The sequence below is a fragment of the Mirounga leonina genome, unplaced genomic scaffold, assembly GCF_011800145.1.
Source record: "Mirounga leonina isolate KUSES-001 unplaced genomic scaffold, KU_Mleo_1.0 Mir_151, whole genome shotgun sequence".
In the NCBI taxonomy this organism is placed as follows: domain Eukaryota; kingdom Metazoa; phylum Chordata; class Mammalia; order Carnivora; family Phocidae; genus Mirounga; species Mirounga leonina.
Genome location: NW_023270377.1, coordinates 33,651,835 through 33,678,226, shown reverse-complemented (window position 1 = coordinate 33,678,226; position 26,392 = coordinate 33,651,835). Strand labels below are relative to the sequence as shown.

The 26,392-nt window shown below is 37.5% G+C and overlaps 2 protein-coding genes across 12 annotated transcripts in view; one reads left to right on the top strand and one right to left on the bottom strand.

Annotated features, from left to right (window-relative positions):
* The window catches only part of NIF3L1 (NGG1 interacting factor 3 like 1), a 43,269-nt gene extending 38,428 nt beyond the window's left edge, over positions 1–4,841 (top strand). For 5 of the 7 annotated variants that reach the window (XM_035007422.1, XM_035007421.1, XM_035007420.1 and 2 more), the window contains exon 7: positions 1,782–4,841. In XM_035007422.1, coding sequence (XP_034863313.1) covers positions 1,782–1,966 — 185 coding nt within the window. In that variant the 3' untranslated portion in view covers positions 1,967–4,841. The remainder of the gene's footprint in view (positions 1–1,781) is intronic. The other 2 variants (XM_035007423.1, XM_035007424.1) reach the window with 2 other exon arrangements.
* A 729-nt stretch (positions 4,842–5,570) lies between these two features.
* The window catches only part of ORC2 (origin recognition complex subunit 2), a 47,958-nt gene continuing 27,136 nt past the window's right edge, over positions 5,571–26,392 (bottom strand). For 4 of the 5 annotated variants that reach the window (XR_004679621.1, XR_004679618.1, XR_004679620.1 and 1 more), the window contains exons 8-17: positions 25,991–26,051; positions 23,708–23,901; positions 22,372–22,470; positions 19,523–19,632; positions 17,131–17,263; positions 16,218–16,314; positions 13,325–13,471; positions 12,613–12,784; positions 9,449–10,299; positions 5,733–7,299 (exon numbers count right to left, since the gene is read on the bottom strand). Coding sequence is in view for 1 of the 5 variants with exons in the window: in XM_035007415.1 (XP_034863306.1) it covers positions 7,213–7,299; positions 9,449–9,567; positions 10,238–10,299; positions 12,613–12,784; positions 13,325–13,471; positions 16,218–16,314; positions 17,131–17,263; positions 19,523–19,632; positions 22,372–22,470; positions 23,708–23,901; positions 25,991–26,051 (1,281 nt within the window). In the remaining 4 variants the exon portion in view is untranslated. Of the gene's footprint in view, positions 7,300–9,448; positions 10,300–12,612; positions 12,785–13,324; positions 13,472–16,217; positions 16,315–17,130; positions 17,264–19,522; positions 19,633–22,371; positions 22,471–23,707; positions 23,902–25,990; positions 26,052–26,392 lie in introns of all 5 variants that reach the window. The other variant, XM_035007415.1, reaches the window with a different exon arrangement.

Genomic DNA, 26,392 nt, shown 5'->3' with positions numbered 1-26,392 from the left:
TGTTTTCTCATAAATAATGACTTTCTTAAAACTAGTTTTTTTTTAACTATTAAGCAATATGTGCAAAGATTAATTAATGTAATTCAGAATTGTTAAAATAGCCTTCCTATCTGGTTACTTGAGGAAATACAAAGTGTCTTACCTGGCTGACCTTGGTCGTCTGTGATCTTTGAGGTATCACTTTGAGTATAACTTTAGGGATGAAAAGTACCCAGCTCAGAGACCATACACAGGCCTCTGCTGATGTCCATCACCCTTCCCTTGAGCGGAACATGGTAGTATCAGGTCATTAAGGGCAATGTTGGGGAAGGACCAGCAGTTGGGGTGCTCGCTCCTTGCAAATATAAATTCGCTCTCATTTGCTCTTTCTTTCCCACAGCTACCATCCCGAGCTAGGCCTCCCTTCCCTTTTAGCTTTTATTCAACTATTATTCAGCTGTTATTGCAGAGTCTTTGCAGACTCCTCCACTTTCACACCTTCTCCTTAGAGCATTTCTAACCGTCTAGGCCACCAGACTTGTCTCTCCTGAAGCATGCCTTCTAACTGGGCCCGTTAGGGTCTTTTTTTCTATTACAGATTAAAATATTTCACTGTTACAGATTAAGATACTTTGGGCGCGCCTGGGTGGCTCAGTCAGTCAAGCATCTGACTCTCAGTTTCAGCTCTGGTCATGATCTCAGGGTTGGGAGGCTGGGCACCGCACTCCGCAGGCAGTCTGCTTGAGAGTCTCTCTCCTCCTCTGCCCCTCCGCTCACGCGCTCTCTAAAATAAATAAGTAAATAAAATCTTAAAAAAAAAAAGACATTTTAAAAGGTGCTTGAATAAGAACTATCCCATATTATGAAATTTCATATATTGGGGAGCAGGGGGAAGTGTGGGGGATTGAAAATTTCTCAGGGAAAAAAACCTTTTTTTCTTAATTTTTTAATGCTAAATTTTAGGGCTCTAAACATATTTCAAAATTATGCTTATTAACAAGCCAAATTGTGCAGTGTCTTTTTGCTGTTAAATTTGAAGTCATCAGATTCACAAATGGGGTTTTTTAAAAATTCAAAACACTTGAGTTTTCCCAAAATCTTTTTATAAAAGATGAGATCCTCTTCTGCCAGTAACTTCAGAATTTCTAGAAATTTTGCCTTAGTCAAAGGAAAATAAATGCCCTGTTTTTATTTTTTTACCTGTCTTTAATTTAGAAATAATCTTAAACTCATTTCATCTCTATGAATTAGACTAGAGTTTTATACTGAAAATTTTGGTGTTCACAAAGCATAAAGGAGTCTTTGGAAAGTATACCTAGGATTTTCTGGAGATATTTGTTATGTAATATTTATACGAGAGAGTTTTCTGAAAGCCCCAGTTTACTTAACAGTGGTCACTTATTTTATAATGGAAACATTTTTTGTTTTTGTTTTTTTTTTTAAAGTAGGCTCCAGGCCCAGCATGGAGCCCAATGCAGGGCTCAAATTCATAACCCTGAGATCAAGAGCTGAGCTGAGATTAAGAGAGAAGTTTAACCAGTGAGCCCCCCAGGCACCACTAATGGAAACACTTGGAATGGGTGTCCTTATGGGTCTGGTTCTGGCAGTGTTAGAAACTGTTGTATATGCGGCTTTAGAAACTTGTCTTGAGCAGGCCAAGGAGGAAGAATTTGGAATTCTCAGTGGGATGGTCTCTTTCTAAATTGGAGGACATGTAAGAAAACCTGTACCTGACTTATGGTTCAGCATTCTACAGACTCCATGTCTAATATTTAAGTATTTGCTCTTTCCTTTGTTGGCAGGTGAGATGTCCCATCATGATGTTCTGGATGCTGCATCCCAAGGAATAAATGTCATCCTCTGTGAACATAGCAACACTGAACGAGGCTTTCTTTCTGATCTTCGAGATATGCTGGGTGCTCACTTGGAGAATAAGATTAATATTATCCTGTCAGAGACAGACAGGGACCCTCTTCATGTGGTATAAAGCATACAGGAATAACAGGATGACACTCTGCAAATCGATTGCCTCCCAACTTGAATGCATAACATGAATCAGTGGAGTTAGAATCCTCCTGGAAGAATGTCTTAGAATGTACATTATTTCTGGTTTGTAAATCTGCTTCACCAAATGTTCTGTAGCTCATATGGTAAAAACCATAACATAACTACCATTCAAGAACAAGTATTCATTATAAGATGAATTAAGATGATTATACAGTGTAAAGCATATATTCATTATAAACTCCAGGAGAGATCCACTGAAATCTGTTTACTTAACATTCTGGGTGAGTTGCTCAAGCAGTCTTCTCCTTAGCTTACTTAGAGATGGGATGTGTCATTCTAGATCTCTCTGCCCTCAGTTAGTTTAACTTGAGATTGGAACACTTATTTCTAGGTAGTAGCCTCTAGGGGGTGATAACGTCTATGTTCCCATTCTCAGATCACTAATCTTTCACCTAAATTTCAGAATCAGGGTGAGGTTTTATGTTTTTTTTTGTTTTTTAATATAGATCATTATTCATGACTATTGTTTTATTGCTTTTTAGGTAACTCACCTGGAATTTTATTAGTAATATTTTATCATGTTATGTTAATCACCATACATTACATCATTAGTTTTTGATGTAGTGTTCCATGATTCATTGTTTATGTATAACACCCATGGAATTTTATTAGTAATATAAAAAGATGGTTAGCTTTTAGAATAATCCCAGTTATCATACAATATTAACTTTGTGCTAGGCATTCTCAGGTATGTTATAAACACATTCAATCTTGAGAAACAAGAATATAGGTATTATGATTTCCATTTTACAGATGAGTAAACTGAAACAGGTTAAGGAGTTTGCCCAAGGCCACATGGCTAGGAAATGACGGGAGTTTGGACACAAACTCAGGTAGTCTGGCTCCAGAGTCTGTGTTCTTAACTACTTCTTAATGAACATTGACGAGAAACCTGATACAGGAGGTATGTAAGAAATCCTGAAGGAAAAAGAAATCCATTTTAGCTGGGATTTTCTCTGGGTGGTATGGGAGTTTTTTCTTTCGAATTCTTCTATATATATTTCCAGTTTCTCTGCTGAGATTTTTCCTTTGGTAATGACAAAAGCCAGTCTTTTAAAATACTGTGTAAGATGAGAAAGGGAAGAATTTTATTTCTCTTGTAGGACCCTTATCCTACCAGTCGTCTCCTGGAGGATTTGGGATCCTAACTTACAAATTATTCGTGGTGGTTCACCTGTAATACTGTTGATTCACCACAGAAATAACCAATAGGACCGAGCCTTAAGAAATGCCCCCAATTCGAGGGTTGGAGGAGGAGCCAGGAGAGGAGGTGGGAGGAGAATCAGCAAAGCATCAGAAGCCAAGGAGAAAACTTTGATGAGGGATGGTCGACATCAAAGTCGAGCCAATGGGAGAGCAGACAGCTTTGAGAGACTCTTGGTGGCATTTGCCTCAGTCATTGCTGTGTTCTATGTGCCGGGCCCATGGAGATGTGGGGAGAATAGGACAGAAGTTTGGATGATACTTAAGGGTTTACTGTAATTACCTATGCTAAAGATACGCAGAGGGCTTACAGGGAAGGTTTCCTGGGGCAAGGGGGTAGAATTCAGTCAGGAGGCACAGCTTGAACAAACGCTAAGTATAGAGAAACAGCACTTTTTCAGTGCATTGAAAAAGCCCAAGTAAGTCATCCATTATTGTCAGGGCAGAAAGCGGGAGGCAGGAAGGATAATGGTCAGAGATGATGCTTAAGAAATAGCTTGGGGGCAGTGATGCTTAAACCTTTTTTTCCTTTGTGGCACACTGGAGTTAGGACATGATTTCACCTTTAACAGTTACTCATCCTGAAGGTTGTGGATTAAATTCCTTTTGTTAGAGTTTCGAAGGGATTTAATGGATCAAAGAATTTGTTTATGATTGGACATGCTTATTGCCAAATTGGTTTGTTGTTGTTGTTGTTAAAGAATGCCATTGTTACAGCAATTTTTAAAGTTTTTTTACTGGCATGCTAGCGTTTCTAAATAACTAAAAATACCCCCAAATATGTCCTCTGTAGTTTTTTAAAAATAAAGTGTCACCAAAGATGAATTCTTTATTTTCACTTGGCAGATTTTCTGAACTGATAACTTTAAGGTGTTGATTGTTTAGTCGTATATCTCACTGCTTTTCAAACTCAGCGTGCAGAAGAATGTATGGAGACGTAGTTTAAAAAATGCAGACCGACTCAGACGCCCGAGTGGGGCCCCAGCACTTGTGTGTTCCCGAGGGAAAGCTGCTGCAGCTGCTGCCATTTCAAGGACCGCATGTCAGGCAGCAGAAGTGAAGGCGGTGACGAGTGTGCGGGCGGGCGCAAGGCCCAAGTGTGCTGCTGTGTCCCACGTTGTTAGAGCGTGTGCCGAGGAGCTTTCTGTCCGCCTCACGTTTAAAGTTCCCTTTTCCGTAGCATCAGTTATTTCGGACTTCTTTTCAGCATACTAAGAATACTGGAACCTTTAATGCTATTAACACCCCATAACATTTCTTCCTTCGTATTCCTTGCAACTCCTCTATCTAGCACAGAGCCGTCTGCGTAGGAGGTGTTCAACACACATGAACGAAAATGTTCCAACAGCAGTTTGAAAGACCAAAATGTAGGAGACTCTCCTCAGGGAGAAGTCAAGTGATCACAGAAAGCCCAAGAACAAAGTCATTTGCGTAACACTTCTTTTTTTATTCCTCGGTTTTAGGAGCCACACAGTCTGATAAGGCAGACCCTCCTGACTGTCATCTCTGATGGTTACTCAGGACTAAGCTGGAAGAGTCTGCTCACCTCCTAGAATAAACACTCTGAACAATGCTACTGGCTCCACATTGAATTAGAGGGAAAAAAAGTAGACTTCTCAAGTAAGTTTTTTAAAAAGAGAGAAGCAAAATCTATGAACCATTCTCTAAACTTACTCATCTTTTATATGAATGTTCATGTATTAAAATGACAAACATGCTAAGAAAATCAGTTTCTACAGTATTTCAAGAACTGATTTAGCACTCTCTGCATCGGGAATGCAGTGTTAATGTCAACTTTTATAGGGTGCAAGAATGCCTGTTCGACATCCCCTGTGCCTTTTTTGGGCCTGTGTATTTGGCCATTTTATTTATTTTTAAGATTTTATTTATTCATTCATCAGAGAGAGCACAAGCAGGGGGAACGGCAGTCAGAGGGAGAAGCAGGCTCCCCGTGGAGCAGGGGCCCAATGCGGGGCTCGATCCCGGGACACCGAGATCATGACCTGAGCTGAAGGCAGACGCTTAACAACTCAGCCACCCAGGTCCCCCGATTTGGCCATTTTATTAAGAGCAGTCAGAAAAATCTTTCAAGGTTTTCAGTCTGTTCACTCCTGTCAGAAGCAAGTAACAGAAGTTGGGAGCCTTAGCAGTCAAGCTCTTTAACCAGTAAAAGTATAAGGAACATTGATACTGAAACAAGTTAATGAAGAGTGTAGAATAATTAGCAGAATTACAGATCTTCAGATCTGTAAGATGCACTTATAAATTTTTGAAGGACTTAAAAATATTTTTAGTAAAAAACCAGTACTATAAAAAAGTGGTTCTATCCAAATTGGCTTTTTATTAATAGACTGTTGACACATACTGCTTATTAGTAGTATGGACACGAAAATTATAAAAATAAACCAGTAGATATTTAGGGGCAAATGCAAAATTTGCATATTAGGTCATTAAAGATTTTATATACTTTTTTATACTACAAGTTATAAACTAGATATATTAAGCAAAAACAAGGTGCAAACGAGCACATATCATATGCTACCATTTGTGTTTTTAAAAGGAGATACAGACACATACCCTTCCGTGTGCATAGAATACCTCTGGAGGAATAAACTATCACTGGTTGCGTAAGGGACGGGATCGGTGAAGGGGAAGGAAACTCACTTTTTATTGAATATCCTTTGGTAACAAAAATTTTTAGAATCAAATTCGTGTACTAGTTTTTTAAAATATTTTGATTATATATGACTAAACCCTTATCCATGGATTTAACAAATTATATGCCACAAAGAGAAAAGACTTAAATTCTGAGCATTTTGGGAAACAGTTTCATGAAAGGGCTTTACAAGATAAAGTATGTACCGCATCAGCAGTTTCAATTACAGTGATATTTTATTGAAAAATTTCATTTCCAAGTATGAAGTATTTTAGAGAGTATGTGAAGACTATAAGCTGAGCAGTGGCCAAAGTTAGCCTTTTTCTCTTTCCTAAGGAAAAAGGCTCGTGTAAATATTTAGAGGGCTTGAAATTGTTACTTTAAGAAAAAAACTGAAACATCTTACAGTGAGTTTTGGGTCTACTTGATAGAGAAGTCAAGATTAAAATCAGCCATTAATATGCTACTCGTAAGTTATTGAAGAAAAATGTCAATGCAAGAATAATTACATTTTTTTTTTCCTATTGTCTTGAAAACAATGCCTAAAATGTAATTCAGGACTGTGTTTCTGTAGCCTGGCTTCTTACTTGTGTCATGAAGGTGATGGCGCAGATGTTGGCTGTTCCAAGTATCACGATTATTGTTCATGTGCTTTCTAAGGTGGGTATACACCCGATATGCTCATTATGCTTTTCCCACTATCCCAACTGAAGAGGGTCATTCCCTCTTCCCCCACCCCACCAGCATGGAGTCTAAATCCAAAAGGAGAAAGCTAGATCACCTACTCTTCCCCAGTCTTACACACCTTTTTTAAGCCTTTTAAGAACAGGAAGATGATCTGCCTTCTTTACACTCATCAGCTCTGACAGAACAGCAAATAGATTTATGTGATGTCACTGTTTTTGTACTTCCATGCTCTGGAACAAACACATTTGCAAACAATCAGCTCTGGGAGTGTTTAAAAGGCCCTCAAAAAATTAGGAATAATATCTCCAGTATAAAAGAATTCAAAAACATCCAGCTCCAAATAGTCCCTGAGCACACTGTTCATTCCAGCAAGAAGTCTCCAGAGAGGTAATGAATGAAAGGCACGTTTTCTCCAACTTGAGGACCGCTGCATAGTATAGAGATGGTACACCAGCCAGGCTAATCAAGGTTCTAACTGATGACATTCCTCCCCTCCCATCTTCAGTCTTGTACACTGGAAGAGTCTAATGTTAGATGTAAACACAACACTTTAGACTAGAGGAGTGGCAGCTGGGGTACAACCCCTCCTTCCACAAAAGATTCAAGAGTAAAGGACAACTTCAAGACTCCTCTTCTTCCTTTTCCAGGAAATCACTCAGTGTTCCATTGTCCACAGGAATTAATAGATATTCCACTCCATCAGTTCCCTAAAAGAAGTGAGAATACCCTGGGTGTTAGTCATTTGTAAAGCGATATAGGTGAACCATTTATTATTTTATAGAAATATAGAAATGTAAAGATTAAGGCAAAAGGGTACGTAGGGTTATCTGTTTAAATACACTGAGTTTATAGTTAAACCACTTCATAGTAGAAAAGAAGACTAGAGGGTGAGTAGATCTCTTTACCCTCCTCTTTCTAGAATCTTACCCTACTGATTTCTCTGTTCTTTTATCCAGGTATCTCCACCCCCCCCCACACCCCCCCCCCCCCCCCCCCCCCCGCCCCTTTAAAAAAGTAATCTCTAGGTGCCTGGGTGGCTCAGTTAAGCATCTGCCTTCTGCTCAGGTTGTGATCGCAGGGTCCTGAGCTCCCCACTCAGTGGGAAGTCTGCTTGTCCCTCTGCCTCTGTCCTTCCCCCTGCTCAAGCTCTCTCTCAAATAAAATCTTTTAAAAAAAAATTTAAAAAGTAATCTCTACACCCAACGTGGGCTGGAATTCACGACCCTGAGATCAACAGTAACATGCTCTACTGACTGAGCCAGCCAGGTGCTGCCCTTTTTAAATAACCCTCGCTAAACTCTCATTTCTATCACCCAACCTCTGTACCTTTCCAGAAGAGTTGTCAATAATTACTGGTGTCCGTTTCCTCACCTTTCACTCAACCCAGTCCAACCTAGATACTACCACCATTATCATGTCATTAAAAGACCTTCTGTTTGGACCACCAAGGAATTCCTTACTCCTGAATCCAATACATATTTTCAGTTTTCATCTTTTTGGCCTCTTAGCAGAACCTGACACAGCTGACTGTTCTTTCTTAAAACATGCTTCTCTTAGCTTCTATGACATCATATTCTGGTTTTCTTTCTGGCTGTCTGGCTATTTCTCCTGCCTCTACACGTTTATCTTCTTCTTGGCCATTAATGTCACACTTCTAGGCTTAGTTCCTGGCCTCTAATCTCTCTCCTACCAATGCCTGGTTTTCGTTACAACCTAAATACACAGAGATTAATCTAGCTCTAGCTCAGATCTTTCCTCTGGTTTCTTTTCCTAGGAAACCCAGTTGCCTAGTTGACATCTCCATTTGGAAATCTCAAAAGAACCTCAAACAGAGTAAGTCCAAACACTACAATCAGGAACTCATGATCTGTCTCCCCAAAAATGTTTCTCATCCAGTGATCTCACCATTTCTCTGGTTATGCAAGCCAGACACCAGAAATCATTCTTGACACTTTCCCTTGGTGCTCATATCCAATCTATCAATTCTTGTCAGTTTTGCCTCTCAAGTGTATCTGATCTCCAACCACTTTTCTGTCTTCATCCTAGTCAAGTTACCATCAGCTCTAACTACTACTCCTACTAACTATGACTACTAACACACCTCCCTAGCTGGTCTCTGTGTGTTTGACATTTAGCAATCCCTACTCCACTCTACTCCATTCCATTCTCCGTACCAGAGTCAGAACAATTTTTTTTAATGACTTCCCTTAATTTTCAAATGAAGATTAAAATCCTTTCCTTGGCCTAAAAGTAGCGTGTGGGCTAGCCTTTACGTCATTGTCTTTTCAGCCTCGTCTTAGGGCACACTGGCCTTTCAGTTTTTCTCTGACCAGTTATCTCCCAGTTTCCCTCTAGATCTCAGCTCAGTGGTCTAATGTGACTCTGACGTCTTTCAGAACCATGTGTCTTTCTGCTCATAGGACACCACAGTTAAAGCTTTACGTGTGTGTGATTATTTGACAAATGTCCATCTCCTCCATTAGACTTTAAGCTCTATCAGAAAGGAGTTAGGCTTTTGCTTACTACTATATCCTAATACTTAGTGCTCCATATAGACCCAATTAACGAATGTGGTAGAAGGAAGAGGGGGAAAAAGGAATAGAATTATTTGACTCCTATTTCTAATGGCCTATTACTCTTGAACTAGAACTCTTTAAGTTTTCTGCTCTGAAGCTGAGTACTTCTACTTTATCTCTTTCTGTAGAACTCAAATGGCACACCCCCTAAATGGATCCTTGTGGCCCATCATGGAACCTGCATTTTATTGTCAAAGTTGAGTCAAAGGCATACGTGTCCTTAAGTAAACAAGAGATAAGGTAATCCTAGCATATAATGCTGTAATAGCAAAACTCTCACCTTCTTTGTCCTTATAAGCTTGTGGTCCCTAAATTCCGTTAACTGGGCCCGAAGTGTCAGATCACTATTGACCAGGAATGCCTCTCGACACTGTTGGTAAAAGTCTTGAAAAGAAAATCCTAGAGAGTTCAAAAGGAGATGTGAATATAAGTCAGCATTTAAGACATGACCCCACACATGGGTACCCATACCAAAGAACACAAGCTGTTGCCATAGTATGTCAAAGCAGTCAGTCAGTATTGATTAAAAAAAAAAAGGTACCTCTGGAAGAAGCAAAACTAGAGAACACTTAAGTATTATACGCTGTGGCTTACATCTTAAAGGGAACTGACTGGCTGAAAGCAGTCATCTGTGACCAAGTAAAACAAATCTTGTGGACAGCTTTAAACAGCATGAATAAAGTTGACTTTTAAAGAAGGAACTAGTAAGTCAAGAGAGCTGCGCGATTATTAAAATCTTTGTCTAAATTAACACATTTTTACCTAAGGGGAAGAAAATCTGCTAAGATGCCCAGCATATGAAATATATGTAATTGGTAGACACACATCCACAGTTACCATAGGAAATGTAAAAACAGGCCAAATGTGTCTTTGGGCGTGCACTGGCAAACGGCCTGTTCAGCAGTGTCTCTGGGGGGCTTCTTGAAAATGTGCCATGTGGCAGACAAACTGATCCCGGAGCAAACCATGTATCTGCTACTGTGAAACACTGCAGTGCTATTCCTAGATTCCAGAAAAAGGAATTTATGGGGGGAAACAAAAGTCACACACGATTTAATATCATAAATACCAATGTAAGAAGGGTTATCCTGGTTATCCAGCTGATACTTTATTAGTAGCCTGAAAATCCCCCTAAGGAAAAAGCAAAACAGGAATTCAAATCCAGAACGTTAACATCAAAAGACAACAGTAAAATAGACAAAGATAATGTGAAATACTTGGTTTAAACCGTATGTATTTTCTTCTGTTCCTTTCTCCAGGGAACATCCTATCCTGGCCTACTTAAAAAGGAGAAGCTTTTTAAAATTTCCTTTTAAGGAAAATCTAGGAGTTTTTTTTAAGGCTACAGGGTTGTTCAAGTTAGAAAATGTGGAATATATAATAAAATGTACAGAGGAAAATATTAATGTCATAACCCTAAAATAACAGCCACTAACATTTGATGTGGAAATATTTGTGTGCTGCCTTTGCAAATCTTTGTCAATGAAGCAAGGTGGAAACACAAATTCATGCATTTATATATAGTATACACTATTTTACATCTCACCTTTCACTTATTTTCCTGTATCATTAAGAAGTCTTCCTAAATTTTTAATGGCTGCCCACCTATCATGTACCACAAACTTACCATTGCCCTACTCATTTTGGATGTTTATATTACTTCCAATTTTAATTGTTAAAATTGTACATAAATATTCTTACATATCAATTTTGACAGAAGTGTACAAAGTGGATTAGGGCTGAAAGCATCTCACCCACACTAAGATTTCCAGAAGTCCTTTGGTGTGGCAAAAACTTTAATCCTTTACATTTACATTTTTAAGATAATCTAGAAAATAAGCACTATAAGCATATTTGGATCATCTGAATGGCCACATTATAACTAGATACTGCCAGTGACTCCACAGCTAAAGGTTGGTTAAAGTTTTTGATCACATTCATACCAAATAGAGACTAAATGATATTGGAGTTTGCAGAATGAAACAAAATTGCAGTAAAAAAAAAAACAAAACAAAACAGTGGAGGCTAGTACACAGACATTTAGGGTATGCCAAACTAAAAACTACTTGCTTTAGAGCACTGCGAGTCATCTTTAATGTTGAGAGTACTTATGTTGCATAGATTCCCAACGCTATACACAGCAACTTGCACTAGTCCATTAACAGTAAGCACAGTAAGACTGAATGAGACTTTTTTGGTTGCAATTCCATAGAAACTTTGATTAGTCATTTAATGCACATTTCAATATTAATGCAATGCTAATCTTCAGGTATACAAAGCACCTTTATAGAGTAACAAAATTCATCATTAAAGTGTGAAAAGTATTGTACCATCTTAACTAGAAGTGCCATTGCTCTTGGGAGAAAAAGACTTTGCTAGTCTCACCTCCTTCTTTAAGAAACTGCATTTTGTGTCAAATTTAAAACACAAGAAAAATCATCTGTTTGGATTAATTTATAGGTCTAATACATCCTAATTTGGGAGGAGTTGCTACCTTTATAATATTCAGTCCACTCACCCAAGAACACAGTATTTTTCTTCATCTTTTCAAATTTTAATTATTCTCAACAGGGCTAGTTGTTGTTAAACACTTCATCTTGTTAAAATTGTTCTAGAGGGGAGCCTGGGTGGCTCAGTCGTTAAGCGTCTGCCTTCGGCTCAGGTCATGATCCCAGGGTCCTGGGATGGAGCCCCACATCGGGCTCCCTGCTCTGCGGGAAGCCTGCTTCTCCCTCTCCTGCTCCCCCTACTTGTGTTCCCTCTCTCGCTGTGTCTCTGTCAAATAAATAAATAAATAAATAAAATCTTAAAAAAAAAAAATTGTTCTAGAATTCTGTGCTTTGGCAGGGGGAATCTGCTACTCAAAGCCTTTTTCAACAGGTTAATTATTGTGCCCTTTATGTTTTGCCAGTTTATGCTGTATCCAGCTTTTCTTAGCTTTTATTAATTCAGATATGCCTCTTGGTGAGGCTGCTGAAAGGCTTCACTGGAGAGATTACACAGAGATGTTTAAAAGCAAGAGCTTGGGAGCCAGGCAGATTTGGATCAAAATCTCTGTGCCCTTTGCTATCTACCTTAGAGTGGTTGTGAGGATCAAAGGAGTTATTTCATGTAAAGGGTCCCATGTTTATATGACAGTGTTCAATATATAATTAAAAATAACCATCAGATTTAAGTAAAATTCATCAAAATTATTTTTCCTCCACAATGACCACTATCTTGAGATGCTCTTATTTAGAAATATAAAAATTAAGGAAAAAAAAAATGCTGACACTATTGTTAAGGAGTCTGGCTATTGCATAACCCAGTACTGGCAACTCTTTTTTACTCTTTCTCTCAATCCTGCAAACTAAGTAGAGACTTTAGAATTGCCATTAAAAGCTACTCATGAATATCATAAAATGTAGAGTTTTTTAAAAAAGAAACTATAGTTTTCATTCTTACCTTGCATTAGGGGTAAGGCTTCGTAAGACATGAGTTAGGGAACTAAGTGGTAATGATCCAGATTGTTTAACCAGAAGAGAATTCTCATAGGAGGTTTCTTCAGTATAAGGACTATATGTAGTAGTTTCATACCAGAGCCAGTTATAAAGACTCTGCTTTGCATGATCCCACACTATAGCATATGATTAAAGAAAACAGGAGTTACTAATTAGTCATATTGTGGTGTTACTAGATTCCACTCTAGGAAAGAAAGTGTTAAAAAATGAATCCTGAAAATTTTTCATTTTTGCCATTTCCCCATCCATATCAGTACCTCACAATCTAATTGTCAATCAACATTTGAATCTTTATTTGTATATTAAATACAATTTAAAATAAGTGATACCAAGGCATAGGGATTATCACAAAGTCTCGGAATTAAATGCATAACATAAATGTTGCAATACCACAAAGAGTGGAAAGAGACCAAAATAATAGTTGGGTTTATTCTCCTTCATGAAACTTCAGGTGTAAAACACCCCCTTTACAATATGAATTTTTATTTCTAAGAAATGTTCTGAATCAGATTGAGGACACTTTTATTTTTAGCAATCTGTGACTTTATGCATGCAACAAAAAAAGTGTACTGAGAAACAATAAAAATGTTGCGATTTACAACATTAAGACATTTTTAAAAACTGGTATCCTGAGAAAGAAAAATGGTAATACTTACTGAGAGGAGCATTGAGGTGATCGATAGATGCTATAAGATATATGTTACGTAAAGATGACAATTGTCCAATAATTTGCTGACTTTTGTCTCCTCTCAACATTTGGCTATCCAAATTGTGGATGAGAAGGAAGAGTTCTAAAGAAGAATCTAAAAGGAAAGACAATTCAATTATTATTTACAAGGAATATTTGTAAAGTCCTTACCATACACAATGCCTGTGTATTAAAAGATGTGTCAAAGAATAGTATGGGACAAAGTAACTATTGCATAGAGGTATGTAATTTATTTGAGAAGATATCAGCCTCTCAAAAGAGGCAAAAGATTATTAAAGTCTTAAGGAAATTCACTGAAAATCAGTAAGGACTGGGTGTTGAATGGTTAGCACCTGAATCATATCATAAAGCAGTTTCAATAAGGCACAGGAAATAAGCGAAGATGCATTCTGGGTTGGAAGTAAATCTAGACATGTTGTATTGCAGCGCAGGAGTGGAGAGGGGACACACACCCCCCCCAGAAGTTCTCACTAGGCATTAAGAGAGAAAACCCTGATTATCACAAAAGCCAAAGAAGACAAAAGAAGGGAGGGGTGGAATTTAGGATATTGCTCAAGGCATCAGGAAACTCAGAGAAGTAAAAAATGTCTTAAAGGTCAATGAAGGCAGAATTTGGAGGATGGGGCTGTCAAAACCATTAAAAATACTTTCAGAGATCAAGATAAACAAAGGATGAGTCAAGGCCACCTGTGTTTAGTAAGAAAATTACAGGTGATCTTCAAGCATATAGTTCAGGTAGCACAGAAGTAAGAAATTAAGGAAATAGGTAAAAAGTAGAAAGCAGGATATGTCTTCAAAAACTCTGAAATCACTGAACTAGGAAAACAGAAGTACAGAAGGGCAGTAGAATCAGGTAAACCTTTTTTTATGATGGAAGAAGTCCTATACATGTTCAAAAGCCATTGATAAGTCTCTCTGGAGTTGTTAAGAAATAGGACATAATGGAGGATGAGCCTTTTAGACTAAATTTCTCTACCACTGGGGTTAGAGGGACAAGAGAGACAACACAGCAACAAAGAATCTGACAACATTTTGAAAGTCTAGAAGCCACCATAATCATCAGTATTTAAATTATATATAAACATTTCTATTTTATAGTTGAATTACACTTAAATGTTGACATATTTACATCATGTGCATTATACTATATATTTAATTGAATTGTGTAGTTATATATTCAAATTATATACCCATATGCAAATGTATATAATTACAATTTATATAATTACAAGTATGTTTTATATAAATATATAAAATAGGCATTATATATGAATATATACATATAAAATGACTTAGACACCTACTTTCATGAGCATATAAACTATCAAAATTCTCCATCAGATTATTACTGTAGGTCCCATGCCCAGCATGGAGCCTCAGATAGGGCTTGAACTCACCACCCTGAGATCAAGACCTGAGCTGATACCAAGAGTCAGACACTTAACTGTCTGAGCCACCCAGGCATCCCACTCCTTTTAATTCTTAAGTGACTAGGGGCGCCTGGGTGGCTCAGTCGGTTAAGCGTCTGCCTTCAGCTCAGGTCATGATCCTGGGGTCCTGGGACGAAGTCCCGCATCGGGCTCCTTGCTCAGCAGGGAGTCTGTTTCTCCCTTTCACTCGCCTCTGTGCTCGCTCGCTCTCAAATAAACAAAATCTTAAAAAACTCTTTAGTGACTGTCAACTGTTGGACCCTAAATAATCTTATTTTTAATTTTCTGAAATGCTCACATAGCTAAAACATTCACACCAAAAGAGTAACAAAAATGGGGCGCCTGGGTGGCTCGGTTGGTTAAGTGACTGCCTTCGGCTCAGGTCATGATCCCAGGGTCCTGGGATCGAGTCCCACATCGGGCTCCCCCTGCTCTGTGGGGAGCCTGGTTCTCCCTCTCCCTCTGCCTGCCATTCCCCCAGCTCTCTCTGTCAAATGAATAAATAAAATCTTTAAATGTTTTTTTCCATTCCACAGATTTTAGTGTATGAAACTATTCAAATGCAATGATATTTACTCCAATTAGAGAGATAAAAATGTTTTATAAAAATATTAAACAATATAAAAATACCAGAGATGCACCTATCACCTGGGGGCATTTCATATGGGCCAAGTAAAACCTGAAAACTATTCTGAAATAATAGGCTTTTGATTATACAAATTCAAGGGAGTATGAGCAATTCTTTCCTGTTAGGTATAAGTGAAGTTCACAGAAAAACTTCATGGAAAAAGAAAGGACAAATTATTTCAGAGAAATCTAAATCAGCATTTAGATAAGTGTTACTGAAATAATCCACATTTTTGTATACAATAATACAGATCTTCCTTGGTTTTAGATGGGGATATGTCCCAATAAACCCATCCTAACTTGAAAATATAAGTCGAAAATGCATTTAATACATTCAACCTACCAAACATCATAGCTTAGCCTAGCCCACCTTAAATGTACTCAGGATGCTTATGTTAGCCTACAGTTGGGCAAAAACACAAAGCCTATTTTATAATAGTGTTGAATGTCCCATGTAATTTATTGAATACTGAAATTTAAAAATAATGGTTGTATGGGTACAGAACAGTTATAAGTTTATTGGTTATTTACTTTCATGCTCATGAGGCTGACTGGGAGCCGTGGCTCTCTGTCATTGCCCATCACAAGAAGAGTATGGTACCACATATCACTAGCCCAGGAAAAGATCAAAATTCGAAGTATGATTTCTAGTGAATGCATATTGCTTTTGCACCATCATAAAGTCAAAAAATGGTAAGTCAATCCATTTTAAGTTGGGGACATGAATAAGCAGAAGTGCACACTTAGCTTCACCCTAAAACGAGAGCATCCACTTCATGTTACCTTCTTTAAATTTGTTTACTATCCAGTCTAGCTGATCCAATACACTGCGGAAAGTACCCATATGATCGAGGACTTCTTCTGTTATAGAATTCAGGATCTGTATCATAAAGTGCAAGAGGTACATCAATTACTACTTATTCTGTCATATAGGATAAATACAACTAACAAATCAATCCTTTTTTATAAGTTAAAAATGCATTTAGATTTCCCATCAAGTCTGAAAAACCACTTAAAAAATTCTACTGGTACTTAAGTATATCTAATTCATTTTTTGGCATAAGTTATAGCTAAAATGAAACATGGAAGAACAGCAAAGATGTATAGATCAGAGGGTAGCAAAATACCACCCCCCACCAATATGGGAAACATGAGAAAACCATAGATCTATCAAAGGAAACAGGATACAAACACTTTTAAAAAGGAATTAAAGACACTTTTAAAAAGGAATACTGCAGTGGTTAATATCCAGCACCAAAAGGTTTAGTTTTCAAATGATGAAAAGACATGAGCATTTGCACTGAAATGATCTATAATAAATGCATTATAAAACTACAAACTATTACTTATATTATTACTTTTAGAGTACCAAAGTGACATAAAAGCATAATAAAACTGAAGTTTTCCATAATCCTGTCTTTCAGAGAAGTACTGTTGGTATTTGGGATAGTAAACAAAACTAACATTTCTCTAAGATTTAATACATTTATCAGTTACAAAGTAGGAAATTCAGAGATGAGGATTCAAAGCTAGAACCCTGAGTCCAAACATATGTTCTTAAGCACTATGCAATTCTACTAGTGTAAAGGCTAAAAAAATTTGAATGTTCCAGAATGAGAAGTAGCATCCTCATTAATGTAGGGGTATGGATTGGCAGGGATATAATGTTGCTCCTTTTAACGTTTTTGAAACTTACTGATTTCACACTTATTCCAGGAAAGAAGCCGTTGATGACAAGGTGAATGGAATCTTGCAGCACAGTGGTTCGAAACCTTTCTAGTAAATCTCTCTTAGAACCCAAACCATAAAGCACAATGTTGAACCCCAGGCTGTTAGGAAAGATAGCATTCATGAAATTAAAGTTTGGTACCTCTTACTTTTTTATAATCAACTAGTTTCTTTAAGTTGATAAAGAATATGGAAAGGACTAAGATGACTAAGTAACTACATTGATTCCCAGCTTATACACAGTAGAAGCACAGTTTTATTATCTGTACACCAAACTTCAGTTCCAACTTCAGTAGCTTTCTTTCCAGCTCTTTACTACCTTTCAAGTGATGGCTGGCTGGAGGTAGGGGAGAACAGCAGGGACAAGGCACTAACAGTTCCACAGGCTGAAGCAGAGTTTTAATTGATAGATTAAACAGGAAACGTTAGCAGAGGCCAGGTCACAAAAGTCTTAAGTCAACTAAGACATTAATTAAATTTTATTTCAAGGACAATGACCATTTAAAAGTAATTACTCAGGTGTTAACTGAAATGTTTTAAGTAGAAAAGTAGCATGATATTTTCAGGAAGCTAGTACTGGCTGAACAGGGGGAACGGACAGAAGGAGAGACAAAACTGCCAAAAACTATGGACCTGAATTAGGTGTTATGGAGAAAAATAGTAGTTGTCAAGAGCTTTACATATCCAATCAATAGGATTTGGAGAGTGGTTAGATGTGGAAGGTGAGGGAAAGAGTATTTCAGAATAACTTGTTTTATTGGCATGGGCAACTACATGAATGGGGTGACATTCATTGTGCCAGGGTGCAGGGGCAGATGGGAATGATGGATTTAAGAGGAGTTAAGTTTTATGTATATTGAATTATTTACAGGACATCCACATGGAAACCTCCAACATACATTGAGATACCCATATCTGCTGCCAAGGAGTGATACCTGGGTTGGGCCGGAGATACAATTATGGGAGTTTTTCACAGGCAAAAAGCAACAAAAGCCAAGAGAGTAAGAAGATCCAGAACACCAAGCACTATGGGTCAAACTAAAGCTTGACTCCATGATTGTTCATAGAGGTCAATCAGAAACAGTATTTACGTGATGCTCTGAAGCATTGCAGGGGAGCCTAGAAATAGAAGAAAAGCAATAACCCCCAAGTAGAGATTAGCAAGGCAGCAGCAGCAGAAAAAAAGGGAATTCAGAGAGTTGGCAATTCTATTGAAGTAGTTGACTGAGGTCTAGGCTGCGAAGCAAAGCTGAACAAGTTATCAGAGTTGACATACTGGAAGGAGGAATTGGTCTCTGGGGGATGGGATCAGTGAAGAGCTACTTTACAAATTTTTTTTTTTTTTAAGATTTTATTTATTTATTTGACAGAGAGATACACAGCGAGAGAGGGAACACAAGCAGGGGGAGTGGAAGAGGGAGAAGCAGGCCTCCCGCTGAGCAGGGAGCCTGATGCGGGGCTCGATCCCAGGACCCTGGGATCATGACCTGAGCCGAAGGCAGACGCTTAACGACTGAGCCACCCAGGCGCCCCTACTTTACAAATTTATAATGAACAGATCTATAACTAGTTATTGAGAGAAGCTGAGGTCCTAGCAGGGAAGGTAAGCATAACACTCTGATGTATTATTGGCAAAAGAAAACCAGGATCAATGGGGAAAATTGTGTCAATTTCTGTTTTTATTGCTTGGTGGACCTGCCTTCTTACTTATTCCAGTGACTAACTGTGAGTATACATTTACAGTAGCATACTTTTTGAGCACTTCCTTATACTAAGATCCTTTTTAATAAAAGTATAAAAGTGATTATAGTAAAAAAAAGTTTTAATAATTCTTCTAGTTATTTTAATGAAGTATCTGAAAAATGGTAAAATTGAAAAAGTATTCTAAGAAATAATTTTAAAATGGTAGAATAATGTTATAGGACAGATATCACAAAATTCTGAAGATCTATAGTACATGAAAATAGAATGAGATTAAAATAAACTTTCTTTTTAGGAACTTTGCTGTGGAAAACTGGACTTAAATGTCACTGATATTATCAATCTTGACAAATTAGATTTTCAAATACTTTTATAAGTAGTAACTTAGAATTCTAAGAAATTCTAAGTTATTTTACCAGTGGCTTTCACATCTGATAAATTTAGACACATTTCTTGAAAACTAGAATTTAAGATGAGTCATACAATATGAAATTTCTACATGTGAATCATAAAATTAGGAAAATACCTATTTTTTCACATTTTTATATATAAAAAATATTATCAAGTTGATTGTAAAAAGAAAACTCAATGTTAAATTGCTTTAACACATATAAATATGTTGTTATTTTACAAGGGTATGAAATAATAATAGTACATACCGTAACTGCAACATCCATTTATAAAATAATTGTTCATATTGTTGATTTAGTTGTTTAAGTTCAGCAGAAAAGGAAGGAGAAACTTTGCTCAGTAAGTTACGCAAAGTTTGCTTTAAAAAAAAAAAGAAGGGAAGAAAATCATTCTCAAACCATTTACATCAAAATCAATCCAAACTAAAAATATTTCACTAGAGGTAGAGGTTAAAAAGGGGCCATTAGTGGAAATATTACTGTAATCAGGTTTGGTAATGAGTGCATCAACTGAATACACATAATATTTCAAGTATGATTTAAGTATTTGTTTTCTTTAAAAAAATTTTTCTTAGTGCGAGATCAAGAGCGAGAGAGAGCGAGCATGTGCGTGAGTGCAGGGGGAGGGGTAGAGGGAGAGGGAACGAGAGAATCCCAAGCAGGCTCCACGCCTAGTGTGGAGCCCAACATGGGAAATCATGACCCCAACCAAAACCAAGAGCCAGATGCCCAACCAAATGAGCTACCCCTGGCACCCGTTTTCCTAAAAACTTTTAAGTACTGTTTTCAGTACAAATATATAACAGTAAAGAATTTTCCAAGTTTTATCTAGAACCATTTCTATGATTATAAATTCCAAACATAAGGCTTTAATTTCTAAAAATATCATTACCATAAGGAGATGATTAAACCAGCCTCCTGGCTTTTACAACAAATCCAGACAGATTTTTAAAAACCTATGAATTTGATGAAATGTGAAAGCTTATGGTAACAGTGAAATATGAATTCCCAGAAAACAGTAAAAGTTCTTTATAATTTACCATTATCACTAGTAAAATAAACTTGTATCATTGTTTCTCTTCCAAAAGCTTTTTTTTTTTTTTTTTAAGTAGGCTCCATGCCCACCACAGGGCTTGAACTCATGACCCTGAGATCAAGCAAGACCTGATGTCAAGTCAGACTCTCTTCTGACTGAACCACCCAGATGCCCCATTAACGTTTCATTTTTTTTTTAACTTTTATTTATTAAGTGATCTCCATCCTCAACGTGGGGCTCAAACCAATGACCCCAAGATCAAGGGTCACAGATGCCAACCAGGTACTCCCTAAAAGCTTCTTCTAACAAATCCATCTTTGATAAGTACAGCAGTTTTTTGTTTTTTTCTTTTAGATTTTATTTTTAAGAGGCACCTGGGTGGCTCAGTTGGATAAGCATCCAACTCTTGATCTCAGCCCAGTTCTTGATCTCAGGGTCGTGAAAGTGTGAAGAGGACTTAAAATTAAATAAGTAAGTAAGTAAGTAAATAAGATTTTATTTTATTTATTTATTTATTTTTTAAGATTTTATTTATTTGAGAGAGAGAGAGAATGAGAGACAGAGAGCATGAGAGGAGGAGGAGGGTCAGAGGGAGAAGCAGACTCCCTGCTGAGCAGGGAGCCCGATGCGGGACTCGATCCCGGGACTCCAGGATCATGACCTGAGCCGAAGGCAGTCGCTTAACCAACTGAGCCACCCAGGCGCCCACCATTTTATTTTTAAGTAATCTCCACACCCAATGTGGGACTCAAACTCACAATCCCGAGATCAAGAGTCACATGCTCTACTGACTGAGCCAGCCAGACACCCCAAATGGTAAAGTTTTTTAAAGGATAACGTAAATAAACTGAGAAAGGTACATTGCCCTGTACCCAAAACTTAGAAATTCATGCTGGTGAATCAAACACAGCTCACTTTCTGAAATGAAAACTCTAGCAAAAAGCTGTATATGCATTTTACTTTGGTGCTACCATGTTTCCATGATTCTATCCCTTAAGTAAAATATTTTTTTAATACTAAAGGGTCGAGTTGGTTAGCTATGTTCACAGTCAATGAAAGACCTTCCCTTCCCTCATTATTGGTAACAGCCGTTCCTTTCATTTTAGGTCTTTCAGCATCTCAGTCCTATGAAATCCTGCTTTGACTCTAGACCCATGTATCCTTCTCCCATGTTGCTTATATAGAAATACATGCACTAAGCAGATGTTAGTTCTGTCTGCTCCCTGGAACAACTTGGCTTCTTGACATGTTTTCAGCTAGTCTCTGATCTGAATCTGATTACCAATAAGCCAGGTAACAAAAACAACCATATAGCATCAGGTCTTCTAGGTCATAGCAGCTTACCCTATATTCTCCTCTTTTCTGTATCTGTGAAAAGCCCTGTATACCTTAGAAAATTGCAAAAATTCTAGTTTACAAGTAATAAGTCTCAATACACTTTGAGCCAATAACAATTTCTTCTTGACTCAGATTATCAACCTCACTTTCTACTCAAAGATTTTCTCACTCAATTGAGTTCTGTCTTGTCTCTCAGGGAGGTATCAGTCAAAACCCTGAATATAACTGGTATTTTTTATAAAATAAGATACCAGAACCATAGTATATAGTAACCTTGTTACCCTACAGTACTGAGCAGGTTTTTCCATAATATCAAGAAGCAGATCTGCTCTGTTCTTTGCAAGGTTTGTAACTAAAAGAGTCAGGTCACAGTCTTTTTTACAACCAGTGTGCAGTTCAATGAATATGTGGGTTAAAGAATAACAGATTAATGCTACATGGATATCAAAGAAACTATGGCCTGATGATTATCATAAATCCTGAAGAAATGATAAAGTAATTAGAGAAAAAAAATTTAATTATAGTATGTCAAACAGAATTCAAGTGAACCATTTACCATTTTATATAATAAAATATGTAATAGGTCACATTAATTTGTGTTTCATTTTATCAGGACAATAATTCTGTTTGTGTAAACTTACCCTTCAAATTTGTTGTTTATGCAGTGTACTTTTAGCTCACAATAAAGAAAAAAAAATGTAGAAGTAACTTCCTTACAACATACCTGATCCAGTTTAGCTCGCTTTAGTTTCTGCAGCGTTCTGTCAGAGGTTAAAACTTTTGAACTGCTATGAGCTTCAAAATATTCTTCTACCAAATCACTCTGAAAGTGGATAGAGCAAAATCAATTCTTAGTTTCAGATATTTTTAAACATTTTTTAAAATTATTTTTTTAAAGATTTTATTTATTTGAGAGGGGGAGGGAGAGAGGAGGAGAGAGAGAGAGAGAGAGAGTGCATGCAAGCAAGAGCACAAGAGGTGGGGGAGGGAGAAGCAGACTCCCCACTGAGCAGGGAGCCCGATGCAGGGCTCAATCCCAGGATCCTGGGATCATGACCTGAGCCGGAAGGCAGTCGCTTAACCAACTGAGCCACCCAGGCATCCCTAGATGTTTGTTTTATACCAAACTAGACAGTAACATCAGCATAAAATAGGATATGTGAAATTCTTTATTTGGCACCACTTTCTTTTTGAAGCAACAATAGATTAAGGAACAAGGACATTTACTTCTAGTAGGAAAACTGAGTAACTCTTAGGGGTCATAAAAGTTAAAGAAATGACTAGATTGAAGTAGTCTGAAACGATTCCTAAGTTCCAACATAAAAACTCCAATATAAAATTTCCATTCAGACTTAAAGAAAAGGGAGTTTTACCTATCGGGACCTTCATTTTGCCTCACAGTTCTAACAAATCCTTTAACATCAGGACAGTCGAAGAACTGAAAATGAGGAGGATATCAACAGTAAAGTAAAAGACCTGCCTACCGTTCCAGTAAAATGGCTCACTACTTGTTCTGCGGACTTGGGGCAGGACTAACCTCCATGGTGGTAAGAAGGGATGGAAAACCTTTCAAGCAGTAGGCTTCCTAGACTACTCTGAATCTTTATACAGAACACCAGATAATTAGTCTTTTCTCAGGCCATGGTCCATACAATGTTCTTCCAAACAACTCAACATGAATCCACAGCCACTTCACTTACTATTTATATTGACTTGAATATATCAACAATGTTCCAAAAACAAAACTATATAAAAAGTATTCACTGAGAAGTTTTGCTTCCAATTATCCAATCAAAATTTATTTAAAAGCTCATTTTTATACAACTGAATTGAGATGTCACCTTTAGCATACGGCACTGATACATGAATATGAATGCAGACAGGCCAAAATAGAAAGTTCAGAAATAGATGCAAATATAGATAGGCATTTATGCAAAAGGCTGAGAAAATATAGAAGTAAAGAAAAATTATGTTGATCCCCCATTTGAATCTCTTCTTTTAGGGTAGCTTAGCTTTAAGATACTACATAATTTTTCTTTAAGGTTAAAGACTCCACTTACTGTTTTATCTCTTTTCATTTTCTTAGAAGGGGTTTCTTTGCAAATAGGAGCTGAAAGGGCTCTATTCTGAGATGGAATCTTTTGGCTCAATATGACTTCATTAGTGTCCTCGTCATATTCTTGTGCAACCCCGTCATCATCTTCTGAGTTGGAAGCAGAATATTCACTTTCACTGTCAGAATGAGACCTTGGAACTGTGGGGGGGAAAGCAATTGGGAAAATTTGACAGTCTGACAAGAAAGGCACTGAAGGGTAATGGAAAGAGCGTGGACTTTGAAATAAGAGAATTTCACTCCTGGTTTTGTCATTACTTGCTGATGATTTCACCAGAGCTAGTTATTATGTAAAGTTTTCTGAGCACCAGTTTCCTCATTTATCAAATGAGGCTCATAGTGCCTAATTTAATGAACCATTGGGAAGATCACATTGAAAGATATGTAAAGCAACCAACAATGCCTCACACCCAGGAACTGTGGCCGAAACTGTCAATCATACCTAGTACCATTTCTTTTCTTCTTCCTTGCTAACGAACTCCAATTTTGTAAAATGTGGCAATGTGTCTCACCCTAAGGAATAAATAATCATGGTAATTATCTTTTCCTCTGCCAGATACTTGTTTTCCCAGACTCTTTTGCAACCAGGATTGGCTATGTAACCCTCCGATCAATGAAACTTGAGGGGAAATTAGAAGCTTCTGGGAAAGATTTCTCTCACTTATAGAGGGAAAGCCCCTTATTTATACCAATAGCTTAGAGGTAAAGAAGCCATTTGCAATATGAAGCATCAAACCTAAAGATGAAAAATGCTGATGGGAGAACAAGAAGATTGGAAGAACGTAGGTCCTTTCTGACACTGCTGACTTACCTCAACCATGGAACAGTGTATCCCTAGATTGTTCGTATCACATCGACTTTTCATGATGTGAGATAATTGTCTAAGGCTTAAGCCATTATTGTAGAATTTTCTATTGCTGCCTATACAGAAAATGCCATCCTGACTCCATAAATGGTAGCTACTATTATAAGTATTACTAATACATAGGACATTCCATCCCAGAGCTGATACAAGAATTTTATTTTTAAACAAACCATAGCAACCTCCACTACTCCCCAGAAATAATAAAGCTAGTTTTATACTCATAAAGTAAGGACAAAACTAGTTTTATACTCAACAAATAAGTATAAAACTTTTATAAAAAGTTAACTTCCAAAATATGAGTGAAAGAACTTTAACCAAATCAGTGTAGCAATTCTGAACAACAGATATATTTCAGAATATCTAGAGTCAGCATATAATAAATATAGATCTAAAGGAAGAAAAAAAAAAGGACTTGATTTTGTGGGCATATACTTTAGCAGATTCATATTTGCACTGACTGCTGCCCATGGTAGATGCATGGGTTAGAAGTAGCAGGAGGAACCAGAAAATGCTTCCAACTCATTTACATGTATACCTCCTACATGTTTGGTGGTGACTGAGAAGGAAGAGGAAATTTTCCTACTCTCTAAAAAGGATGATTCTTGATCTCAGGGTCATGAGTTCAAGCCCCATGGTGGGCCTAGAGCTTACTTAAAAAAAAAAAGATAGGGGCAACTGGGTGGCTCAGTCAGTTGGGCATCCGACTCACTCTTGATTTCGGCTCAGGTCCTCATCTCAGGATGGTGAGATGGAGCCCCACATAGAGCTCTGGAGCTCCACGCTCCACAGGGAGTCAGCTTCCCCCACCCCCCAGCCCCATGCACTCTCTCAAATGAATAAATCTTTATTTTTTTTTTTTAAAGATTTTATTTATTTATTTGACAGAGAGACAGCGAGTGCAGGAACACAAGCAGGGGGAGTGGGAGAGGGAGAAGCAGGCTTCCCGCTGAGCAGGGAGCCCAATGTGGGGCTCGATCCCGGGATCCTGGGGTCATGACCTGAGCCAAAGGCAGACACTTAACCAACTGAGCCACCCAGGCACCCCTCAAATGAATAAATCTTTAAAAAAATAAATTTAAAAAAAAGATAACAACAGCTAACACCTGTGAAACACATATCAAGGTCAAGCACTATACTAAGCACTTCTGACATCTTTTATTTCCATTATTCTCAGAACAACTCCAGGGCTAGGACAATTATTATCCCTATTTTGTAAATGAAAAACCTGAGCCACACAGAGGTCTCAGTAAGTGGCAGGCCAAAGACAAAAAACAAGCAGTTTAAGACTAGACCCTATACACTAAACCATCACTGCCCCCTTTTAGGTGCTTTTTATAAAAACTCAGTTTAAAAAGAAATACATACCTATTAATCTTTTCCTTAGACCACTAGGTGCTGTTGACAGAAATTCACTTTTATTGCTGTTCTGTTTAAAAATAAAGCAAAACAGTTTCAATAATCACATCATAATGATGACATGTAAATTAATGATGGATGAGTGGAAGAGGCTAGACAAGAAAAATATTTTGTTTTCATTAGACTACCTTGGAATTAGAAGACAATGACAAATGACTCTGTTAGGAAAAAACAGCAGAAAGCAACAAAAACAATACAACAAATTCCAAAGGATTCCTAGAGTGATTGTAGAAGTTGTATTCCAGACATCTATAAAGTACTTTTTATTATGTAAAGAAAAAAACATAAGTATATGAAGAATTAGCCTTTTGAACCACTTTCACCCATCAGACTAGCAGAATATTTCTTTTT